Raw genomic sequence first — 21,605 nt, 5'->3', positions numbered from 1 at the left:
TTGTGCTTTCATATTCCTTGCTGTTTTACAGTATGAATCATTTACTTGGAATTCATCCATTCAGTGCATTTCTAGCAATTCCATCTTTCAATAGAAGTTGATTCAATTAGAATAGACTCACATGACCCATATGGTTTTATCAGTCACTGTAAAAATGTGCAGAAAACTACCCCTTGAGGCAGTGTCCCTGTTTAATCATTCCCTTAAAGGGAATGCCCTATTTTCCAGATGACATTTAACAGATGAGGCCAGCAAGTCTCCTGAAGCAACTGGTACAGTGCACAACAGCCTGCTCTAAGAAGTATCTGTGTCAGGACCTTTAGAAAGACAAAGTTCATGGATAGTTTTCAAAGCCACCATCAAATGTTACTTCTCCAACAGCCAGTTAAAAGGCTCCAACCTCTTGCACATTGCTGTTAGCATTCTTCCCCATATGCCACAAGCTGTGGTGCACCAATGCTCAGTGTGGCAGCAACACTGAAAATACCCTGCTAGAGAAACATTGGTATCAACTAATTTACATTTCCTAGATGACAATGAGTTACATATGAGCAGGGGTCAGGAAGCTCAATGTCCTCTAACAATATCCTCTGAGGAGGCAGTATTTGGGAGCCTACAGAAAAAGGAGTGGTGACAGTCTCCTAAACCCCTAGATCCTTGGGATACATGGGGAAGTGACCTCTTCCAAATGCTGATGCCACAAAGGATTGGATCCTTCATGATGCTCCTCTGTCCCTTTTCTGCAGAAACTGTGAAACCTCTCACCTATGCAAAAAGACATGCAAAATATGAGGTTCACACTGATGCAGCAGCATAGTCATTGCTGCACTGGAGAGGGCCAATCCTTGGTACAGTTAGTTTTGTCATCAGACTGGAAGGAGTTTGCTTCTGACCTATTGTATTTGTTCTGCACTGCAAGGGTCATCTTCCCAGAAGCTGGCAGCAATCTAGAAACTTCTTCCACTCAGAGCCAGCTCCACAAAGATTTTTTGAAGTAGATTTAGAAGAGGTAAATTTCCTCCACCCCTCCTTAAGTAGAGGAAAAGGCTACACGCTTTCCTTAAAAAAATTAAGTCTCCATAATGTTCTTCATGAATAGGATTAATATTAATCTAAAAAGATGCCACAGAATGAGTTGTCACATTCTCTTTTATCCTTCTTATTCAATTACAGAATTTCTAGTGCATAACCCTAACCACAGATTTCAATGATAGCTATAAGAAATAACTTCTCTTTCACAGCATGTGCCAAACCAACTTTTTTCAGCTTTTAGAGTTGGAAACTGTATTTCCATAGTGAATTTTCAAACCCCTACTCATTCACACAATTTTTTTCTACTAGGCACTGTCATATGAGCTATATGGTACAGTGAAAGTATAGTCAAGCATTTTGGAAAAGTTTAAAGATAGGTTCCAAATCTTCAGTAAGTCAGAATAGGAAAATTTTCAATTGCTTGTTTCCTCCCCACTCCTCAATTCCTACGAAAACAAGAAAAAACTTGTTGCAGACATCAAGGTCATATCTTCTAGCCGTCAATCTGACTTTTGATGGAAAGTTTGCCAGCCAAAAGCCTCCCAACAACATTCTGCAGCTGAACTCTCCAAGTTCAAGCCTGCTCTACATCAGCATACTGCATACCAGTGGAATGTGCTTCAGAGAACCGACAATCCTCAGGATCTCTGTCCTACTTAAACCAGGATAAGCCACTGTGTGAAAGTATAAAAATTGAACACTCAGTATTTTGTTCTAACTCGCCTACTTCAAAAGTATCTTGTAGCTGACGGTATAAGCCAAGAAAAGACATCATTTGATACTCTGAGGATGTTCTGCAAAGCATACTGTTCATTCTAACCTGACTTTCAAGATGAAAAGTACAGATATTTCTATCAAGTTTTAAACAGGAACAGGCAGAGTGGGCTGTCACAGCAATCAAGGAAAAATTGGATAAAAAGTTAGGGGCAGAAAATGCAAATTCTCATCACTTTACAAGTGATACAAGAGCTTTCGTTTTGCCAGCTAATCTTCTCTTTTAACATACCTAATCTTATTTTAGGTGTTTATTCAAATCCTAGTAGCTTTTAGTCCAGGACAGACCATTTTCCCTATAAAATAAAATAAAATAAAACTGGTGGCACTAAAAACAAAGATGACATTTCCAACAAAAAAAACCCAAAAAACCAAAACAAAAACCAGCAAGCAAAGCGACATATATCAAAACACACACTACTTATGCCCCAAAGGAAAGTACTTAATCATGGAAAGAAAGCAAATACCAGATGGCATAAAGACTTCTTTGCTTCAGTACCCACACAAAAGTTTAATTCCATTAACCAAATTAAACAAGGGAGTATGAGCTCAAGCTAGAATAAAAGAAACAGACCACTGAATGTTAGTTATGGCAGTCATGGCAGTCAACAGCCTCTAATGAAATTCACCCTCAGAAAAAGATGTTGAGAGAATATAGGAAAGGTGAAAGAAGTCATCAAGTACCGCAGAAGAAAAAAAAGGGGGAAAAAAATCCTACGATGGGCAAATAAAAATTTCAATCTAATTCAATTTCAGAAAGATACTAGAAAGAAACTATTTAAGAACTGGGAGCATAAAGAATGAAGCCAAATGGCTTGGCAGTGTAGTTTCTTTCTTTAATGGACTAGTAGCCCTGGTGAGTAGGAGAAAAGAAACACACATTGCCAGTCTTGACTTGAAACACAGTAAAAATATATTCTCCCACTTAAGCTAAATTATGATGAGGACAAAGTTGTGCAGAATGTAGTTCAAAATCTGAGTCTGCTTGCTTAATAGTTCCCAACAACCAGCTGTAGATATATTTACATGTATCTATGGGGCAGCATTTATAGTGAGGTTCTACAGTGATACTATTTAATATTTTTAATTATAATTTGGAAAAAGAATAAGGAATAGAACAAGAATCAAGCTGAGAGGTGGTGAGAACTATCTGACAAGATAATCCTGCATGAAGGTGACTCAAACTAAAAATTATGAATTCCAAAAAAGACTGCACAAAGCACAGCAGGCCCCACAACGACATGAAAAAAAGCCCTACTTAAGTAACAAGATACAAAAGGATACCAGACTGTAGTGAATCAAGTAGATTACAATTTTTATGAGCTTCTTAGAGCAACAAATCAAAATATCTGTCAGGTTCAAAACTACAAAGATTTAACATGAGATTTAATCTCAAAAAAAAGTCAACAACACTCTCCCTACTCCTTTCTAAAATACAGACTTGATTTTCTTTTGGTTGGCTGCCCATTGCATTTTCTATTGCCCACACAAGCTCCACCTACAAGGAGCATCTAACAGAGCCACCCAATCAATAAAAATTAATTCACTGTTTTATAACAACATTGAAAATGATGTGTGCAGAATTCTTAAGTTTCACTATATTTTTCAGGGAAAATAAATTTCTAAACAATTTCAAAGGTTAGTTTAAAAAACTCTCTTTAAAAAGAAAACTGGAAGTCCAGAATGACTGGATTACTCAACGGCTATCGACAGAGCAAAAGAGAACTATTTATTCTTGCTTCTCTTCATAATTTAATATTAACACTAAACCATAAAACTTGCAATATACAACCCATATTTTACCAAGCTCTGTATGAATTTTCCACTCACTTCATTCCTACAAATATTTCCTTCTCTAAACTACCACAAGCAATGAACAGCCCTTGAGTCTGTTGAGCTTGATTCAGTCATGTATTTGTGAAATCAGCATGACAGGCAGCTCTTCCTCTTTTCCTCCTTCCCAACCTTCCCCCCGACACGCAGGCGCATGTGCACACACAGAGGCTGCTTCTGGAAGGCAGGAGAGTCCTTAACAAGCTGTTGTGAAACAGACACGTTAAACCAGATATACCAGAGAAGTACCAACTCTCTGTCCTCAGCCGTACTGCACTTCAACAGAAATACAAATACCAGATTTGATTAAATGTAACTGATTTGTGCTTATAAACATCCAGATGGTACATGACTAAACACATTGCACATGTTTTCTGAAGAAAAATGACCTTGATATCCAAGTTAAAAAATTAAACATTTTATTTATGAGTCTCAAAGCACAAAACAAACTCACGGCAGTTCCAAGCAGAGACCTGTGTCTCATATTTAGGAGATCATCAGACATGATAAAATACATTAGAGGGCCAAACTCTCAGGCACAGTCAAGGAACATTGACCAAATACCAAGGAAATATAGAAAGATTCTATCCCAGTTCCTTATATCTCACACTCTGAGGTTTCTGATGGGATTTAAATTTGGCTTTTCATACCTTAGGCTGTGAGAAAAGGAATGATTCAGTGATGATGATCAATAGATCATAGGACGCAGAAGCCATGCCCCCATTTGGCTGGTTATATATTATCTCTACTTCAACAGTAAAGGACATTAAGAGGTATAGATCCCAAATCCACAAAAATTCATCCTTACTAAACAAGACCTTCTCACTCTGGCTACAAATTTCAGGGACTATTTTATGAATGATATTACATATAAGAGCTCACTCAACATGTGTAACAAATAGGAACCTCTTACAAAACCACCCTAAACCCAAATTAAAAAAAAAAAAAGGAAAACCCTACAACACTTCACAGAAGTCATTTGTACCTGTCTCATCTCCTTACACTCCCTTTTCCCCAGTCAAACAAAACAAAAAGAGCTTGAACAGCAGGCGCTAAGACTCAGATTCATTGACAAGATTAAGTTGGTTTGTTTTAATTCAAAGCAAGTAATGAAAGTGGTTCTAGAAAATAAAAACATAACAATCATAAAATATGTTTGTGTGTTTGTATAAACAAATCTTCCCCTACTACTAGCCAAGAGAGTTTTCACTATTAGTAAAAACATCCTTTATCCTTAAAGCCACACTTGTGACCCCTTTCTGTAATTTAAGAATCAGAGAATGTTATCTAGTCAGAAAAGGAGAAATTGATCGCATGTCCCCGCATCCTTTTTTTGCTTTGTTTACACAGTAGAATATCATTACAAGCACTTCAAAGTTTAAAAAGCCAGTATTTGCAGTTCCTCCTGTAGCTCTCACTACACTGCCCTGGATACTCATCATTCACACTGAAAGGAGAAGTGGTTTGTAACAGCATGGAAAAAACAATAGGATCCTGCAACTAGAGATCACACCACATGCATAAAAAACACATGAAGGAAAGCAAAGTGACAGGTAATTTTCAATCTGGATGCTATTGCTAACTGAATAACAAGAGCTTTAATAACACTTCTGAGGAAGTTGAAGCAGAGAGGTGACAACAGGGCAGTAATGCAGCCTCCTAGAAGGCAGCAGCGAGTAGGAAACGTGCACTCCTTTAGAGGGAATGGCAATCCTCTTGTGTACTTCTTCCCAGCAACACAAACTCTTAATCTTCAGCTTTACAACACATCTAAATTACAGTGACTAATGGTGTTAGCTGGCAAGGAAAGCAAAATCCAAACATCTACTGAAAGACAGACAAACTGGGAGCAAATACTTGCTGCCATAAGGTCTGTCCAAGGATCCAGCCCAATTCTTGAAGGTCAAACAGTATTGGTACACTCCTGATTCAGACAGTGCCATGAGAACAGAACAAGAAATGGTAGCTTGCCAGTGGAGGCAACTGTCTTTTGCAGACAAAGCAGTAACTGTGAGAGCCAACCCAAATCCAGCAACCCCATTATAACTTCCCCAGGAGCCATATAATTCTGTGTTCTCAGCATACCATCATTGCCTCTGTTGCTTTTACACAGTTCCAGTCTGGGCTTTTTTAGTGCTCTAGCACAGACTTTTCCGTACAGCAGGAGTGACAGAGAGGGAATGAAGATTTTCAAGTGATTTAGTCTCAGCAAAACTTAATTTCATGGGGCAAGGAAATCAAACCACTTATTTAGCCTAAAGACTTTTCCTCTTGCCAAACTACAATGGCTTTTGCAAACAACAAATCTTCTCAAAAAGGTCATGCAGTTTCTTTATAATGGAAACTATTAGGCAATCTAAATATAGCAGTCACTACTAGCTCCCTCTATAATACAGTACATTAGGGTTCTATTCAGTACTCCTTACTTGTGCTTCTAATGAACTTCAGCAGGAGATTTGTTCAAGAAAGGAGTACTTATTACAGTCCTATGTTCCTTACACTTATATAACATCTTTCATCTAGAAAGATTTCAAAATGTCTTAAAGGTCACATGTAGAAAATTACTATCCTCAGTTCCTCTCCCATCAAGAGGAACACAGTAATTTCTCAGTACCCAAGCAACAAACCAGAACAATTTAGGTTAGAAAGTAAATGCTAAAGCCATGTGTACGTGCAGAGTTTAGATCCTCAGTGGCATGACCAAACTAATGCCTGGCAAGAGCTGTAGAGTAGAAGGTAGAGGGATATCCATCTGGCAGATAGGATCTTAGGTTTCCATCTGACTTGGGGCACATCTAACCAGCACCATTCCTTTAGTACCAGGTGGGAACAGTCACACCGCTTCCTGCGGCATCCAGGAATTCCCTTGGGACATCCCTCTCCAAGGACAGCCCAGTCTAACCATTCAATGCAATACTGCCATAGACAAAAAGTAAATTTAACTCCATGATCTAATCTGCTTTGAAAATTCAGTCTAGAAATAAAATATAATAAGGAAATTGTAAACATTTGCACTAGTCCTAACAATTCTATCAATTACTAAAGAACATAATCCACTTCTAGCCTCTGGCACTAAAGATAACTCTTTCAGAGAGAAGAAATTATTTAACAGTGAAAACACCTACAAACCCTACATATACCTGAAAATATTTCTGTAAAGATAAATGTGCATAATAAGTATTAAAAAAAAAAAGTTTTAATCAACTTTGCACCTAATTTCCAGTGGCCTTCAAACCCACTTAGCTTCAATCTAATTGCCTGTTTTTCCACCTGCAATTCTGGTCACACTAAATGAAGTTTAACATACAGAATCAAGTATTACACATTTCAACACAAGAAAAGAGATTGCTCTAAATTAAAAAAAAAAAAAAAGTAGCATTTTACAATGTCTTATAGACAAAGCTCTAATCCTTAAAAAAGTTAAAACTTTTAAGTAAGAACCATTGCACAGCAACAACCATGCTGATGCACCACCTTAATCTAACATCAAGCTTCAAAATGGAAGACTAAAATAAATAAATAATGTATTCTCAGTGCCATTAAAACACGGTAGCATTGTTATCCTGCCCCATGATGATGAAAACCATTTTGTCCTATAGGCAACAAATACTTTACCAAGGTAATAATTTGGTCACTTGGACTCCAGATCCTTAGGAAAAAAAAAAACACAACAAACACCCAGCTGGCCTGGCCTTTTGTGTTTCTTTGGCACCCTAATGATTCCCTTCATGGACACAAAGGTCTACTTACTGGCTCAAATCATATATCAGAACTGCAGACAAAAGCTGCCTAGCCTAAAACTTCAACTTTTATCTACCTCATGTCATGTGTAAAACCTGGATTTTGCAGTCATATGAAGATGCAACTCATCTAAACCTTAAGGGTGAAAAAAGAGTCCCATGAACCTACTCAGGGACACATTGTTACAGAGTTTAAGTAGAGAAAAAAAAAAATCAACCTATCAACTACAGCTTGCATACCAGGTCACTGTCAGGGAGAAAGTGGAAACCAAAGAAAGAAAAAAGACACTTTGTTGCAAAATTATTTAAAAGAGGAAATATTCAAGTAGGGAAACTAGAAGACAATGAAAATATTTGTTTCTCAGGAGCTACATTTTTTGTTTGTTTGTTAAGTTTCGATGCTTTTATCCAGCTGAGTTTCCAAAGCAATAAAACATAATTTTAAACTGACTTTTCTTATCAAACTGACTGGATGTTAAAGAGGCTTCTATCATTATGTTTTTAAAGTCATTGCATTAATTCATCAGTTTTATTTTGCTGAACAATACTGATCTGTAGACATCTCTCTGAGATATAAATATAATGCCATTGTTATAACTGGAAACCATAATATATGTGACAGATGCAATTCCCTCTTGTCACATTTACCTTACTGATTTCCTTTGTTAAAAAACAAACCACAGCATTCAACTAATGTTCACAACTGAAGTTATGAGAAGTCCTTCCAATATTTATTCTGTTTTTCAGAAGTCAGGGAAACTAGCTCCTGAAATAAAGAATAATCATTTTTGTCAAGTAATTGGACCCAACCCTGCACTTACAATTTCAAACATGTAACATTTATTGCAAGTCATACTCAGCACTGCTTTGACCAACATCTACAATGTAATTGTGGCTTTTGATAGGATTGCAACTTGATTGCCATTTAAACTTCTCTTGCTGATGGGATTAACCCATAGGCATGGTAAGGGTAAGAAAGGATTCCCGAGCAACCTTCTCTTCCCTTAGCATGTATGGCTACAAGTGCACTCAGGTTTGTAAAAAGCCTCCATTCCCCAAGCACACATGTTCAGGCCACCGGCAGGCACAGGAACCAGTTAATCCACCGCCAGCTTTGTGACTGGTGTATAGAGAAAAGGTCCTCCTGGCAAGTCACGGTTACACAGGGAGACAATTCCATAGAGCACAATTCAGCTAACAATTTCTCCCTAAACACTGAAGGGTTATAATCCACCCCCTATTGCCCTCAGAAACCTCCATGGTGATGCTCTGTGATGAAAATCGAATTAAAATAATACTAATACTGCCAATAATAATCAAACAAAGGGGTTATGTATGAGGCAAAGTTTAACTCATAGAAAAAGAATTTTAAATAAATTTTAAAATAATTTAAAGGGTGAGTGTCTTAGCAGGCACACCCTAGGGCACAGTCCTTTTTCGTGAGAGGGCACAAGCTCTCCAGGGTTACGTTGTGCAGGCAATTATGCCCTTCCTGGTATTTATTATTTCTGTTTCTACACACGCCGGCGCAGCGCTGGGTCAGGTTCACCGAGGAGCCCCGGCCGGGGGAGGCTGCGTGTTCCCGCCCCCACCCCTGATAAACGAGACCCGATTCCTGTCACGCCGCCCTCCCTCCCGCCCCGGGGATGCACCGCGGCTCCCCGGCCCCAATTCCTGTCACGGCCGCGCAGCCGCTCCCCCGCCGCCCCCGCTCCCCCTCCGCCCCCGCTCCCCCTCCGCCGGCGACCCACCGTGTGGAGGTGCCCTTCCTCACGTCGCACATCAAGCACTTGAAGGCCTCGGCGCTGTTGCGGAAGGTGCAGACGCTGCAGTCCCAGTACCCCTCGTCCGAGGAGGGTTTCGGCTGCCGCTTCGGCCTGCGGAGACACACGCGCGCCAGGGGCAGCACCGGCCGCGACGCGCCCGCCGCCCCCGGGGCGCCCCCGCCGCCACCGCCGGCCCCGCGCCCCCGGAGGGCCCGGGGGAACGAGAAAGCGCCGCCGCTGCCCCTACCTGGTCGGGCTCTTCTTGTCTCCCATGCCGGCTCCAGACGCGTCCCGGCCCGGCCCCGGCGCGGCCCTTTGTGCGTTTGTCAATAAGGAGGAGCGCGGGGGGTCTCTGGGCTCTAGCGGGGACCCGGGGAGGAGGAGCCGCCGCCGCAACCTCCAGCTGTCGGGGAAACTCCCGCTGCTGCTGCCGCCGCCGCCGCCGCCGCCTCCCCGCTCACGTGTCCCGCCGCCGCCAACCAGCGGCGCCCGCAGGCCGCGGCGCCCGGCGGGCCGCGCACGGCGGCACCTTCGCTCCGCCGGCGGCTCGGGCGCTGCGAGCGGCGGCGGGGCCGGGGCAACGCGGGGGCTGCTGGGGGCGGCGGGCGGAGCGGGGGCGGTACCGGCGCCGGGGGGCGGCCCCGGCGGGGAGGCGGCGCTGGGCGGCCCGGGCAGAGCGGCGGCGTGAGCGGCTGCGGCCGGCCTGCAGGCGCTTCCCTTAAAGCCGCCCTTGTTATCGCCCAAGGTTGCTCGCGTTAGCCTCTAGATTGTCTTGTGCTTCTTCCCACAGAAATTGCTCCGGGCCGTGATTTACAGTAAGAAACAAACGGGAATAAACTGAATAGGAACTTCTGCTTAGAAGTGTTGCTCTAAAGCATCCCGTTGGCCTGAGGCCAAGGGAGAACGCCGTGGGTACCAATACAAAACCAGGTGTTACCTTGTCCCTGTGTGCACGGTGCTACTTTTGCACTTAAAAGCTTGCAAGTACAGCGTGGTTCTCCTGCATCACAGCAACCTCAGACAGGACACGGGTGTTTATCACCTCTATTATCAGGGTGCACCAGAGCCCACTCACAGACGAGGATGCCATTTTGCAGGATGCTGTGCAAACAGAACAAAGAGCACATGTCCTAAGAACATAACAAAGACAGCAGTTAGACACAGGTACAGAGCAGAATGCAAGCAGACAATGAAATTATACCGGTCAGCATCTCAGTGGCCAAAGCTATTACTGATGTATTGCCAAGAAATCATGAGATTTCGAGAACAAAATATGCCCAAGGGGAGTTTTACTGAAGTGTGTGAAAACATAGACGCGTTTGAAAATTAAGCAAGTGGACAACAGAGAAACTTTCTGAAGGCAAAGTCGTCAAGACAAATTTCAGCTAGAAATACTGGGATAGAGAGGGACAATGTAGGTAAAGGACTTGACACATTAGGGAAGCAATTAAAGACCCCTTAATTGGGATGTAGCATTTATACAAAAGAACTAACACTTTTACAAGACTCACAGTTTTTTCTGTCTCTCTAGGAATGCTGTGTGTCAGCAATTGGAAACCTGTGTAGGATTTACTTGTGTCTGGCCTTTTATCCTGAATTCCTTCTGCATTCACATTCAGCTTCCACTATTGCCATTTTCATCACCTTATGGTTCTCTTTCTGAATTTTCCTCACCTTTCCCTGTCTTTCTCTATTGCAATTTCTTTCTTCCTTATCTCTTTATGCTTCCCGTGCAGTCTTCTGTAAATTATAAATAAAATGTATGGATAGCACATCTGAGGGTGAGGCATGCCACACACAGCTGGCCTGGGCTCATTTGCATTGAGTTAGACATCTACATGGACTAGGAGACCAGACCCAGCTCTCAGTAGGAGAAACAAGCTCATGCTGAAGGTGATCGATCTGATACTAAGACAGGAAGACAATTCTCTCACTTATGGAGACTATTTCTTTCCATTGGCTATAAAGAGTGCTTTGCACCAGTAGTCCAGAAGTGGCTGTTTAAAATTACAGAATTATTTGAGGTGTCCCACCTGTGCTTGAACCTGACATTATGTAGAAATCTCTTGATGGGAAGCAGTGGAGAAATCTGTCTCCTTGTGCCCTTTTCTGGATTTTGCAGTCATATGAAGATGAGAAAGAGTGTGCACACTCTTTCTACTGTAGAAACAAACATTATTTCTCCACTTTTGGAAAGTAATTCTTTTGAAACTACTGCTTTCTCTTGACTTTTCCTCTGTTACAGCCTACTTTCTCCTTACTGATTGTGGGAAACAGAACTTCCACTGATGGTTACAAAGCACTGAGATATGTTGTAATCCCTCAGGAACCATTCTTGGAGAGGACCATTTCTAATCAGGAGGACGAAATGCAACCGCCAGCCATAAATGTTATCCCTAACAGAAGAGTAATCTTTCTGGCTGTCACGTTCCAGACCTTCTGCTTCAAGGTCATCACCCAAATGACCATGCCTAAAAATTATCATGTTTTTCCAGCAGCATTGGGCCTCTTTCCCCTGAGCTCTAACTAGCCCTTATTTTGGGAGCTGAAAAGGGATTTGGATGGTACATTCAAAAGTTCAGGTGTATGGGTCATGGTGCAACTCAGAGAGGCCATGGGTCTGTGCAAGTGCAAATCTTATGCTTCAGTAATCCTGAAAAGGAAAGAAAGACTATTTTCCTTGCATCCTTGTTCTGTCCTCAAATAAGAACACCAGAGGAGACCATTGAAAGCCTCAAGCCATCCCATGTCATCTCTGCAACTGAAACAGTGATGGAAGGCATTATTTAGCAGCAATGCTGGAAAGCACATGTAAGAGGTGTATGTAATAGTCAGATACTGAAGAGATCCAGAGGCACTTTGATAAACTGAAAAAGTCAAGAATTCCATACTCAGATATTTTGTGGTATTCATGTGAAGCCAGAAAACTCATCTGTCTTTGCTAAATATTTGTATGGCACATGATCTAGAAAGCTTGAATGACAAATGATGGCATCAGTATTAGCAGTCTTTTAAAAAATGTTTCCGGGAAAGAAAAGGGATTAATGAACCATCATTCTGCATACTCTTAAATTTTGACTTTGTCTAGTACAGTTGTTCCAGAGCAATTATTTGCCCCCTGTTTTAATTCAGCTGAGCTAAAGTAGACTCATATTCGAGACAGAAAGTATGGGCAATATAATTGTATCGTTTTACATCAGGCATCACTCTCTAGCTAGTGTTTGGCCTCTTATTATCTTAAAATTGGCATTTTTTGTAGCATTGTACAAAGGAAATGCTCATACTATGATTATGATATTGAAAATTATATATGCTGATAGCTTTGTGGAAGTTACACATTTCAATGTATGGTATAAATGTTCTGGCATTCGTGACTTCTCTGGTAAAAGTTTATTCATAATAAAGAGGATGTGAAAGAGCGTGGTAGCAATTTTTAAGCATCTATTGTGTGAAAATTCTTACTGCAGAGAAAATTACAGTTATTCCCAAAAAAAAGGTGTTCACATACAAGGTTATTAAGAACAAGTTGGTGCTGTGTAAATCCATACAAAGACTTGCCATTTAGTCAATACTTGAACCATCACTGTGCACACCAAACGTATGCCAGTTGCTGCATTATCAGCATCTTGAGCAATTAAGTAATCACTTTGTCACTGCTTGAGCTTAAAAAACTCTCCATAAAGATGATTATCATTATGTTGTAGATAAACCACATTTTTATCCCTATTATGAAAAGGAATATTACATAAGTATAAAATTGCACTAGAATAAATGCATGTTATTCCAGCATGGTGTATCTGGTTTTTTTGGGTTGCACTGGTATAATAAAATTAATACAATTGAATCAATTAATGGCAATTTGACTGGCAAGGGGTTTTTTTTGACATATTACATATAATAAGACCTGAATCATGGCTAGGTTTCTATGTAATACTGGGGTGGGGAAAAATTCAAAATCAGAGATAGTGAAAAGTGAAAGCTGCTTGCAGACTCTATAATAAAGACCATAAGATTGGTGACAGCAAGCACTGCCCCTCCAGCCTATATTTGCTCAGCCTCGGGAGCAGCTCACGGAGTACTCATGCTCCTCTAACTATTGTGTGGAGGCAGGAGAGTCAAATTCTGCTTTAGAAAAGGCCAGAACAGAGAGGGACCACGCCTAGAATACTTCATAACATCAGAGAGCCTAAAAGCTGTTTTAAAAGAGTTTTCACTTCCTTGCATGTACAAGTCTGAGGTAAATATATTGTATAATTTTTAGGGAACTGTAGCACTTATGAGAGTTGATTCATCAGCATATACTTCAGGTTTCACACAGAGTGGCCCTGACATCAGCAGGGACATGCTGTTATGAACCTGGAGTGACATGGTGGTAATTAAGTCCAGGAGTCTTTCTAGGGTCATAATTTGACTGTATGCTCATGCAAATTTGGCTCCAAATTCATAAAACAGAGGATTGTACCCAGAATTCTTGCAGGTTACAGCACAGCAGCAGTAGCTGCGTGTGTAAGATCAATAAAAATCTGATCACAATGGTTTCTTTTTTATGTTTGTCCTCTGTGAACTGGAATGAAATTATCAAACCACTAACTTTCAGGTACTTGGTAATATCAAGTAATTATTTCAGTAACTGCCTACTTGTCATTCACCATCCTAGTTTGGGCCCAGCCTTTATCCTTTCAGATTTTGTTGTTAGTTTTAAAGTTGTTCAGCTTTATAGTTTCTTTAAATCCTCTGCTTTATCACAGAAAACTCTTATAGTAGAAGTTTCCCTACTTTTTCCATTTAGCCCCTCCCTCCCTGAGGTAATCCAAGATGTGAAGGACCACTGGTGAGAATGAAAGAACATTCTCAACATTCACTAAATATTTCTGGTCCTTTTGCTGGAATTTGGTGGCACATATGGCAGTATTTTAGACTGAAGAAACTTTATTTTGGATAGGTCAGATCATTAATAAATAACGCTGTTGCTTAATTCTATCATACTTCATACAGAAGGGATTTGCTAAAACTGCCCGTGAATGCTAAATTGAAGACATGCCAGGTGATTGCTTCAGACACTGGAAAGGTGTTCACACCCTTTGTCTGGACTTGAGGAACCAGTGGAAATTTTCAACCCAGCAAATGGTAAAAGAATGGGTCCTCCAGGGCAAATCATTCACAGTGGCAAAGCCAGATTTTGCTCTGAACCATCTATAAGGGAAGCAGAGGGAGACAAGGCTCACTAGCACCTGTGAATTTGGATCTCCAGGGTTAAAGAAACTCAAGTGAAGCTGCCCTTATCAACTATTTAAATTAGGGGCTGAATCTTTCCCTATCTGCTCCCATCAAAGTGAACTGAGATAGTGTCGGGTACACCCTTGCCAAGGGGGGATTTATTTGGGCAAAGCCAGTTTCCTGAGGAGGTATGTATTACTGAGGCTCCTTTAAACAGAAAAAATCTCTGCTGCCACTTCTTGCTGACATCAGCATAAGATCTAGCTGGTTACAGGGGTGAACACACAGATAGCTCAATTAGCAAGCCAAGCTCCCTTGGGGCTACAGGAGAGAAAAAATCCCACTCTCCATGCTATCTGTTCATGTCTGCTCCTTGATTTCATCACGTGCCTTGATCCCTCTTAATCAGCTCCCTCATTCCTTTTCTGCTATTTGTCATCTTCCTGGTTGTGTTTTTTCTCCTCCTCTTTATGTATTCCTTCATTCTCTTTCCTGTTTTCTTTTCCTCTTTGTCTTTGTGTCTGAGATTTGTCTTTCTACCTGGTCTTCTGTATTACTAATTCTGCCTGCTCCATCCTTCAGGTTCCTTTTCTGTCGTGCCTCACTCTTCTCTTGCTTTATTTTCAGTTTCACTGATGCTCTCCCTTTTAGAGGTCGTTTTAAAGTGTAAAAATTTGACAGGAGGTTGACTTTCCTATTTTTGTGTCACACAGGTGGCAGGCTTCCCACAGAATTAGTGCCAAAGGAAGAACAGCAGCCCAAAGGAGATTTCACAGTTTACAGCAATATTTAAAGCATTCTGAATCTGATTAGGGAATATGGCTGAAAGTCACATAGCTTCTTGGTCCTACATAGCATTTTTTAAAGGCTGTCAGAGAAAAAAATGAAATACTGGAACTAAAGCCTCTAAGCAAGTTGCATGCTTAGTTCAGTGCTCCAACATTGTTTCAAGATAATAGACAAACACTTACTGCAATGGCTGGATTCACAAGTGCAATAAACTTCCTTTGGATCAAATGTGCTGTTCAATCTTTCTCACTGTAAATCTCTTTTATGAATTCCGTCAGATTTACCCTGAGATCAGAATTTTACTTACAGGCCTTATCTTTGACTAATAAGGGGGAAAGGGTGAATGTGTCTGCATTGTGGGATCCGTAGGAAGAAAAGATATTGCAGATGTACGGATTTTTTGAGAAGCAATTGAAGTTATGAATGAATAAACCAACCTTCTGTCAGAAAAAAAACACACAAAGATGATTAGTCCTTGAGAAGAATACCTTTTCTGTGTGTAATAAAAAGCATATTTCACTGCTAATAATTATGTATACACACATACAAACAAAGAGACATGAGTACTTAAGCATCCAAAAGAATTGCAAATTGTTCTTGAAAGGTATTCCATATCAGCTCACTACATTTTCATTATGAAATATTCTGAGGTAAGAGATCTCCATGAGAAACCTCATGAGTCCTTTTTTTCCCAATTTCCATATTATTCTAGGTAAGGAGATAATGATGAATGTCATCAGGAGCAGTATGCAGGAGTGCTGGTAAGAGATCTCACTTTTCTTTTTTGGCTTGGAATTATTTGCTTGGTCTCAATTTGCCAAAGTTTATCCCCTTTGTGACATAATCTATACCCCTCCAGCTCCAGTGTTACATTTCCATTTTTTGTTGTTTTTTTTCTCCAACTTTTAATTAAATTGAATACAAAATACAGAATAAAAAAAAAAAAAAAAAGGAAAATAATAAAAAAGAACAGGGATCAGATCCAGCCAATAGAAGATGTCTGTGTGGCCTTAAAAATCAAGGCCAGGTGGAGAAGCCTTTTCCCTGAGGAGAAGACAATTTCCTTGCCACTGTGCTAAGGTTATTACAATGCCAATATCCCTAATTAACCATGCACTGTATCTTACTACTCCTTTGTCCCTCTTCCTATCCTTTGGCCTCTCTTCCCATCCTTTTGCTTGGACTTGTACTGTTGCCATGTGCAGGGCTGGACTGTGTAGACTCAATATTGCATAAAAGTGTTTTACAGAGCTTCCTTTTCAAAATAACTTTGAAATATTAATTTCAAAATGAGTATATTAGTGAGAGAAAGAAAGAAAAATTAAGTTCTTTAATTAAGTGGAGTGCGTCCTCAGGCTTTTCCTGTAGGTTTAGAGCACTGTTTACAGTGAGCCTACTGCACTGACAGGTGATCCAGGGCTGGAAGATGCAGAAATCTCCCAGAGGAACCTGTCAGTTGACACGGATCAGTGTTGATTCCTCCTGTTAGCCTAATGCTCAAATAGAAGATTCTCCTATTGTTCAGAAATCAAGAAAAACTTATCAAAATAAAAGACTATTGAACCTTGCAGTGCTGCGATTTTTAAGATGACTCAAACATTTAAAAATGCCATGGAAAAAAATACTGCAATTATCAAGATGATCATCACAGATCACCATCACTGGAAGTTGGACACTGAGATGAGATGACTTCTTCACAAACCCCTGCTCCATGGGGTTTGATGAGGGCTGTCAGGCCAGCAAATAACTCTGAGGTTGCATGGCTAATGATGCAAAGGCACATCATTTATGCAAAAGCTGTGCACCCAAACTACGCTGCTGCCCTCTGGCTATGATTAAAAAAAAAAAACCAAAGTCACATAATTACACAAAATGGAGTTTGAAAAATGACAAATTTTGTTACAAGCTGAGTATGAGTCAACAGTGGACCCTGGCAGCCAGGAGGGCCAACAATGTTCTGAGATGCAGCTCCACCAGTCAGGACAAAGGAGGGGATTATCCCACTCTGCTCTGTACTGGGGAGGCCTCACCTTGAGTTCTGGGGACAGTTTTGCATGTCACAATGTGAGAAAAATATAAAGCTATCTGAGAGTGTCCAAAGGAGGGCAACAAAGATGGAAAAGGGGCTCGAGGGGAAGCCTTTTGTGGAGTGGCTGAGTGATTCAGCCTGGAGAAGAGGAGACTGAGGGGAGACCTCACTGCAGGTACAGCTTCCTCATGAGAGGAAGAGGAGGGGCAGGCACCGATCTCTTCATTCTCATGACCAGTGACAGAACCCAAGGGAATGGCTGAATCAGGGGAGGTTTAGGTTGGACATCAGGAAAAGGTTTCTCACCCAGAGGGTGGTCGTGCACTGGAACAGGTTCCCCAGGGACGTGGTCACAGCACCAGCCTGACAGAGTGCAAGAAATGTTTGGGCAACATTCTCAGACACCTAGTGTGATTCTTGGGGTGTCCTGTGCTGGGCCAGGAGTTGGACTCAATCATCCTGATGGGTCCCTTACAAACCCTCATATTTGATGATTAATTCTGCATCAGAGTTATCATCTTCTGTAGCTGTTGCACACACTTGACTAACCCTCAGAATGCTTTTTTACAGCCCTACAAAGAAATCTTCAAAGAAACCCTGAGATCAAGGCAGTGTTAGCACAAGTTTAAGTCAGCTTTGAGTGACAGTTTCTGATTTATATTTTCAAACATACCAACCAGATCTCTGTCTCAGTTTGTTCATTACCACTTGCAAAATAAATAAGGGCATTCATAGCCTTCTCTTCCAGAATAAATTCTTCATGCATAATCTATTAAATTATATATTTCAGAGAAGAACTGCTCTTTCCTGAAGATTGGATTTATGAAAAGACTAGGTAGAATCTTCTATTTTTAATTAATTGCAAATTCTGTAGTATTCCAGACAACTCCGATGTCCAAATTTGTTCTCACCAAATCTATATAGCAACTACCATTTTTATATAAGCGTTGATAAATACTGTTAAGAATGAGGAGTTGAATGTCCTTTTTATCATATCAGTAGAATATATAGTAAAGGCACTTCCCTTATCCTTGAGAAAGTAGGAAAAGTAATTAATAATGTGAGATACTAGCTCATCTATTAACAACAGAATATTTGTTAGCTGCACATGTAAGAAGATTTTAAACAAGTTCAGGCATTTTAGATGTAGTGGAATTGTTTGAAAGAAAAAAAATCCTATAATTGGATTTATTTGTTGTAAAAAAGCTATTGCATGGTTAAGAAGAGAGACATGTATCTGAAACTCTTCATCCACGTGTGTGCAGTAGAATGCAGTAGATACTGTGCTTAGGTTAACCATCACACCTTTATGTGAGCAATTCATACTGTAGGTAACTCCAGGTAAGCCTGTCTCTGTGTAACTAGAAGATAACTGTATAGCAGACACAGGAAAGAAGCAGTTCCATGAGGAAGTGTCAGGAAAAAATGGATTGATTTTGTCTTCATTTGGTAACTTCAGGAGGTCAAGTACAAGAGAAGTTGTGAAGCTTCAAAGTCTAAAAATTGTGTGTATTCTAAGAGCTGTTTGTTCTGTCTTCTTAGGATTCTGCCTGGGACACAAGCCAGAATAGCACCGCAACAGCACCTGACAGATAAAATTAAAGCATGAATCATAATCTCTCTGGTCTGCCAAACTGAGCTTTATTCAAGTTGTAGCTTTAAGACGGATTACAGTTTGATGGCATGTCCTGAAGCTAACTATCCCTTAATTTCAAACAGTGTTGTGAGAAGGTTGTGTATTGGCACTGGGGTACAAACATGGGTTTGTGTGATGAGAACTGACTGAAGGGTGTTCAAATCATAATGGTTTCTGCTGTGTAAATTTAAATGAAATATCAGCTGCATATTTGCCAGGATGAGATATCATTCTGACAGAGCAGAGAACTTAAGTATATTGAGTGAGCTCTTTGGACTAGTCTTAAAGAATAAAGAGCACTGTAACACTCAAGGCAGAGAAAATGTGGAATGCTTCAAAAACAAGCATTCAAAATAGCATTGATAAGAAGTTATTTAAATAGAATTTGGAATGTGGAATTCTTGATGTTTGGAGACTTTTTCTTTCGTATGAGGAAGAAGAACAGCAGACACAACATGGAAGAAAGCCCATTATAAGGCAGAAGGCTATTATTTTCATTAATGCTAACATTACTGATAAGCCAATCTTCCAAACCAAATCTACATAATCTATAATCTTTGAAGCTATGGAATTGGTTGGGTTCCACAGTAAGTATCATCCTTACAATTTTTATTTTAGACACTGTAGTAATCAAAGGGTGATATAGCTTCAAAGAGTAGTATGACAGAGGCTGAAGTTCAATTTAGTATGCTGGTAATGGACAAAGCACTGGGATTTTTCAGTTGGCATGACTGGGACAAGGGATGGACATACAGAAGTCTTCAATCATCAGATTACCTTGATATGCATGACTGAATATAAGCTTAGTTAAAATAAACAGTTTCTAATTGCCAACAAACTGCCTGCTTTATTAAGACAAATAAAAAAGACAAATTCAATCTAAGAGGTTTGTAGATTTGTATATCTTAACAATTTTGTAATCCATCAATTAAAGGATAGTATAGAAACAAAACAGACTATTCAGTTTACAATTCAAAGCATTTTTACATTTGAGATATCAACTCACAAAAAAATAAAATACCTAACAGACTGCAGTGCAAGAATATGCATTTACTTGTAAATTGGTAGTGTTCATTGAGGACCTGATATTCAGTTCATTGGTTGCAGATATGACCAAATCTGGGAAAATTGTGAGCCTGATTTTGATAAGAGTAGCTGCAGCTAGTATGTTTTCCAGGATTACTTTCAGTTAAATTAGTGATACACATTCTTAATATGGCCTCAAATTTAACACTGATTTTTGTCTGAGAATTCTACATGCAAATATTTAACCAGAAAGCCTGTGAGGAAACCCAGTAAGACACGATAAAGGTATATCTCACAAAACCCAAAGATATTAATGCAGAATCTAGGCTCAGCTGTAAAACACTTGAAGTTTTGATTCATCACTGGGCACTGGCTGCTTTGTGCTCCTACATATCAAGGCAAAGGGCCTTGAGAAGTTAGGCCAGGTCTACTGATCAGCTGCTTTGCATTACTTGGTGAACACCAGTCAAAGAGACAGATGATCAGTTGACCAGCAGGCAGGCACAGACGTGCTTACAAGAGTGGCAATGGGGACCAGATGGTAATCACATGTATTGTCAGGAAGAGCTATTAACAGATGAGGCCAGTGTCCCCAGTTGCCTTTGCCCAGCTGAGCTGATCATGCAAATCAGTGAGTGAGGAAGCATGACACTTGACTGTTATCTCCAGGGGTAGGTGTATAGATACATCTATATAGAGATGCATATATACACTAAGGTATAGATCTGCACCTGCTTATTGCTTACAGCAGCTTCCATAGCAGTTGTTAATACCATACCATCAATGTATGTCCTTCATATGAAGCCTACATGTGATATTTCAGGAGATTTAACACTAAGGAAAGTTTGGATGCTCCTATGTTTTCAGATTATTGAACAAAATGCACCAGAAAGGATGTGGCAACCCAGACAGAGCTCTACAAAAACATGCAGCCAGGTCTTGGGCTGCAGATGTTGTCTACCTTAACTTTTAGTAAAGCATTTGACACCATTTTCCACTGCATTCTCTTGGAGAAACTGGCTTCCCATGTGTGGATAGGGGTTGGGTAAAAAAACTGGCTGGATGGCTGGGCCCAGAGTGGTGGTGAGTGGAGTTACACCCAGCTGGTGGCCAGTCACCAGAGGGGTTCCCCAGGGCTCAGTACTGGCCAGTCCTGTTTAATATCTTCGTTGATGATCTGGACACAGGGATCAAATGCATTCTCTGTTGGTTTGCAGATGACACAAAGCTTGGTGGGAGTGTTGATCTACTGGAGGGTAAGAAGGCCCTGCCAAGGGATCAGGACAGGCTGGATCAACAGACCAAGGCCAGCTGGATAAGACTCAACAAGGCAAAGTGCTTGGTCCTGCACTTGGGTCACAACAACCTCACGCAGTGCTGCAAGCTGAGGGAAGAGTGGGGGGAAAGCTGCTCATAGGAAAAGGACCTGGGAGTGCTGGCCAACAGCAGCTGAACATGAGCCAGTGTGTGCCCAGGTGGCCAAGAAGGCCAATGGCACCTGGTCTGTATCAGGAATAGTGTGGCCAGCAGGAGCAGGGCAGTGATTATCCCCTTGTACCTGGCACTGGTGAAGTCCCACCTTGAGCACTGTGTCCAGTTCTGGGCCCCTCACTAGAACAAGGACATTGAGGGGCTGGAGCGTGTCCATGGAGCTGGTGAAGAATCTGGAACTCAGCTCTAATGAGGAGCAGCTGCGAGAGCTGGGGGTGTTTATCCAGAAGAAAAGGAGGCTCAGGGAAAATCTTATGGCTCTCTACAGCTAG

The 21,605-nt window shown here is 40.8% G+C and overlaps 1 protein-coding gene across 1 annotated transcript in view; it reads right to left on the bottom strand.

Moving 5' to 3' along the window:
* Positions 1-9,579, bottom strand: part of YAF2 (YY1 associated factor 2) — a 31,239-nt gene extending 21,660 nt beyond the window's left edge. Inside the window, exons 1-2 of the mRNA XM_063155205.1 lie at positions 9,393-9,579; positions 9,131-9,256 (exon numbers count right to left, since the gene is read on the bottom strand). Coding sequence (XP_063011275.1) covers positions 9,131-9,256; positions 9,393-9,418 — 152 coding nt within the window. The 5' untranslated portion in view covers positions 9,419-9,579. The remainder of the gene's footprint in view (positions 1-9,130; positions 9,257-9,392) is intronic.
* Positions 9,580-21,605: the final 12,026 nt, after the last annotated feature.

The sequence above is a fragment of the Melospiza melodia genome, chromosome 4, assembly GCF_035770615.1.
Source record: "Melospiza melodia melodia isolate bMelMel2 chromosome 4, bMelMel2.pri, whole genome shotgun sequence".
In the NCBI taxonomy this organism is placed as follows: Eukaryota; Metazoa; Chordata; class Aves; order Passeriformes; family Passerellidae; genus Melospiza; species Melospiza melodia.
This window is presented reverse-complemented; position numbering and strand designations above follow the sequence as displayed.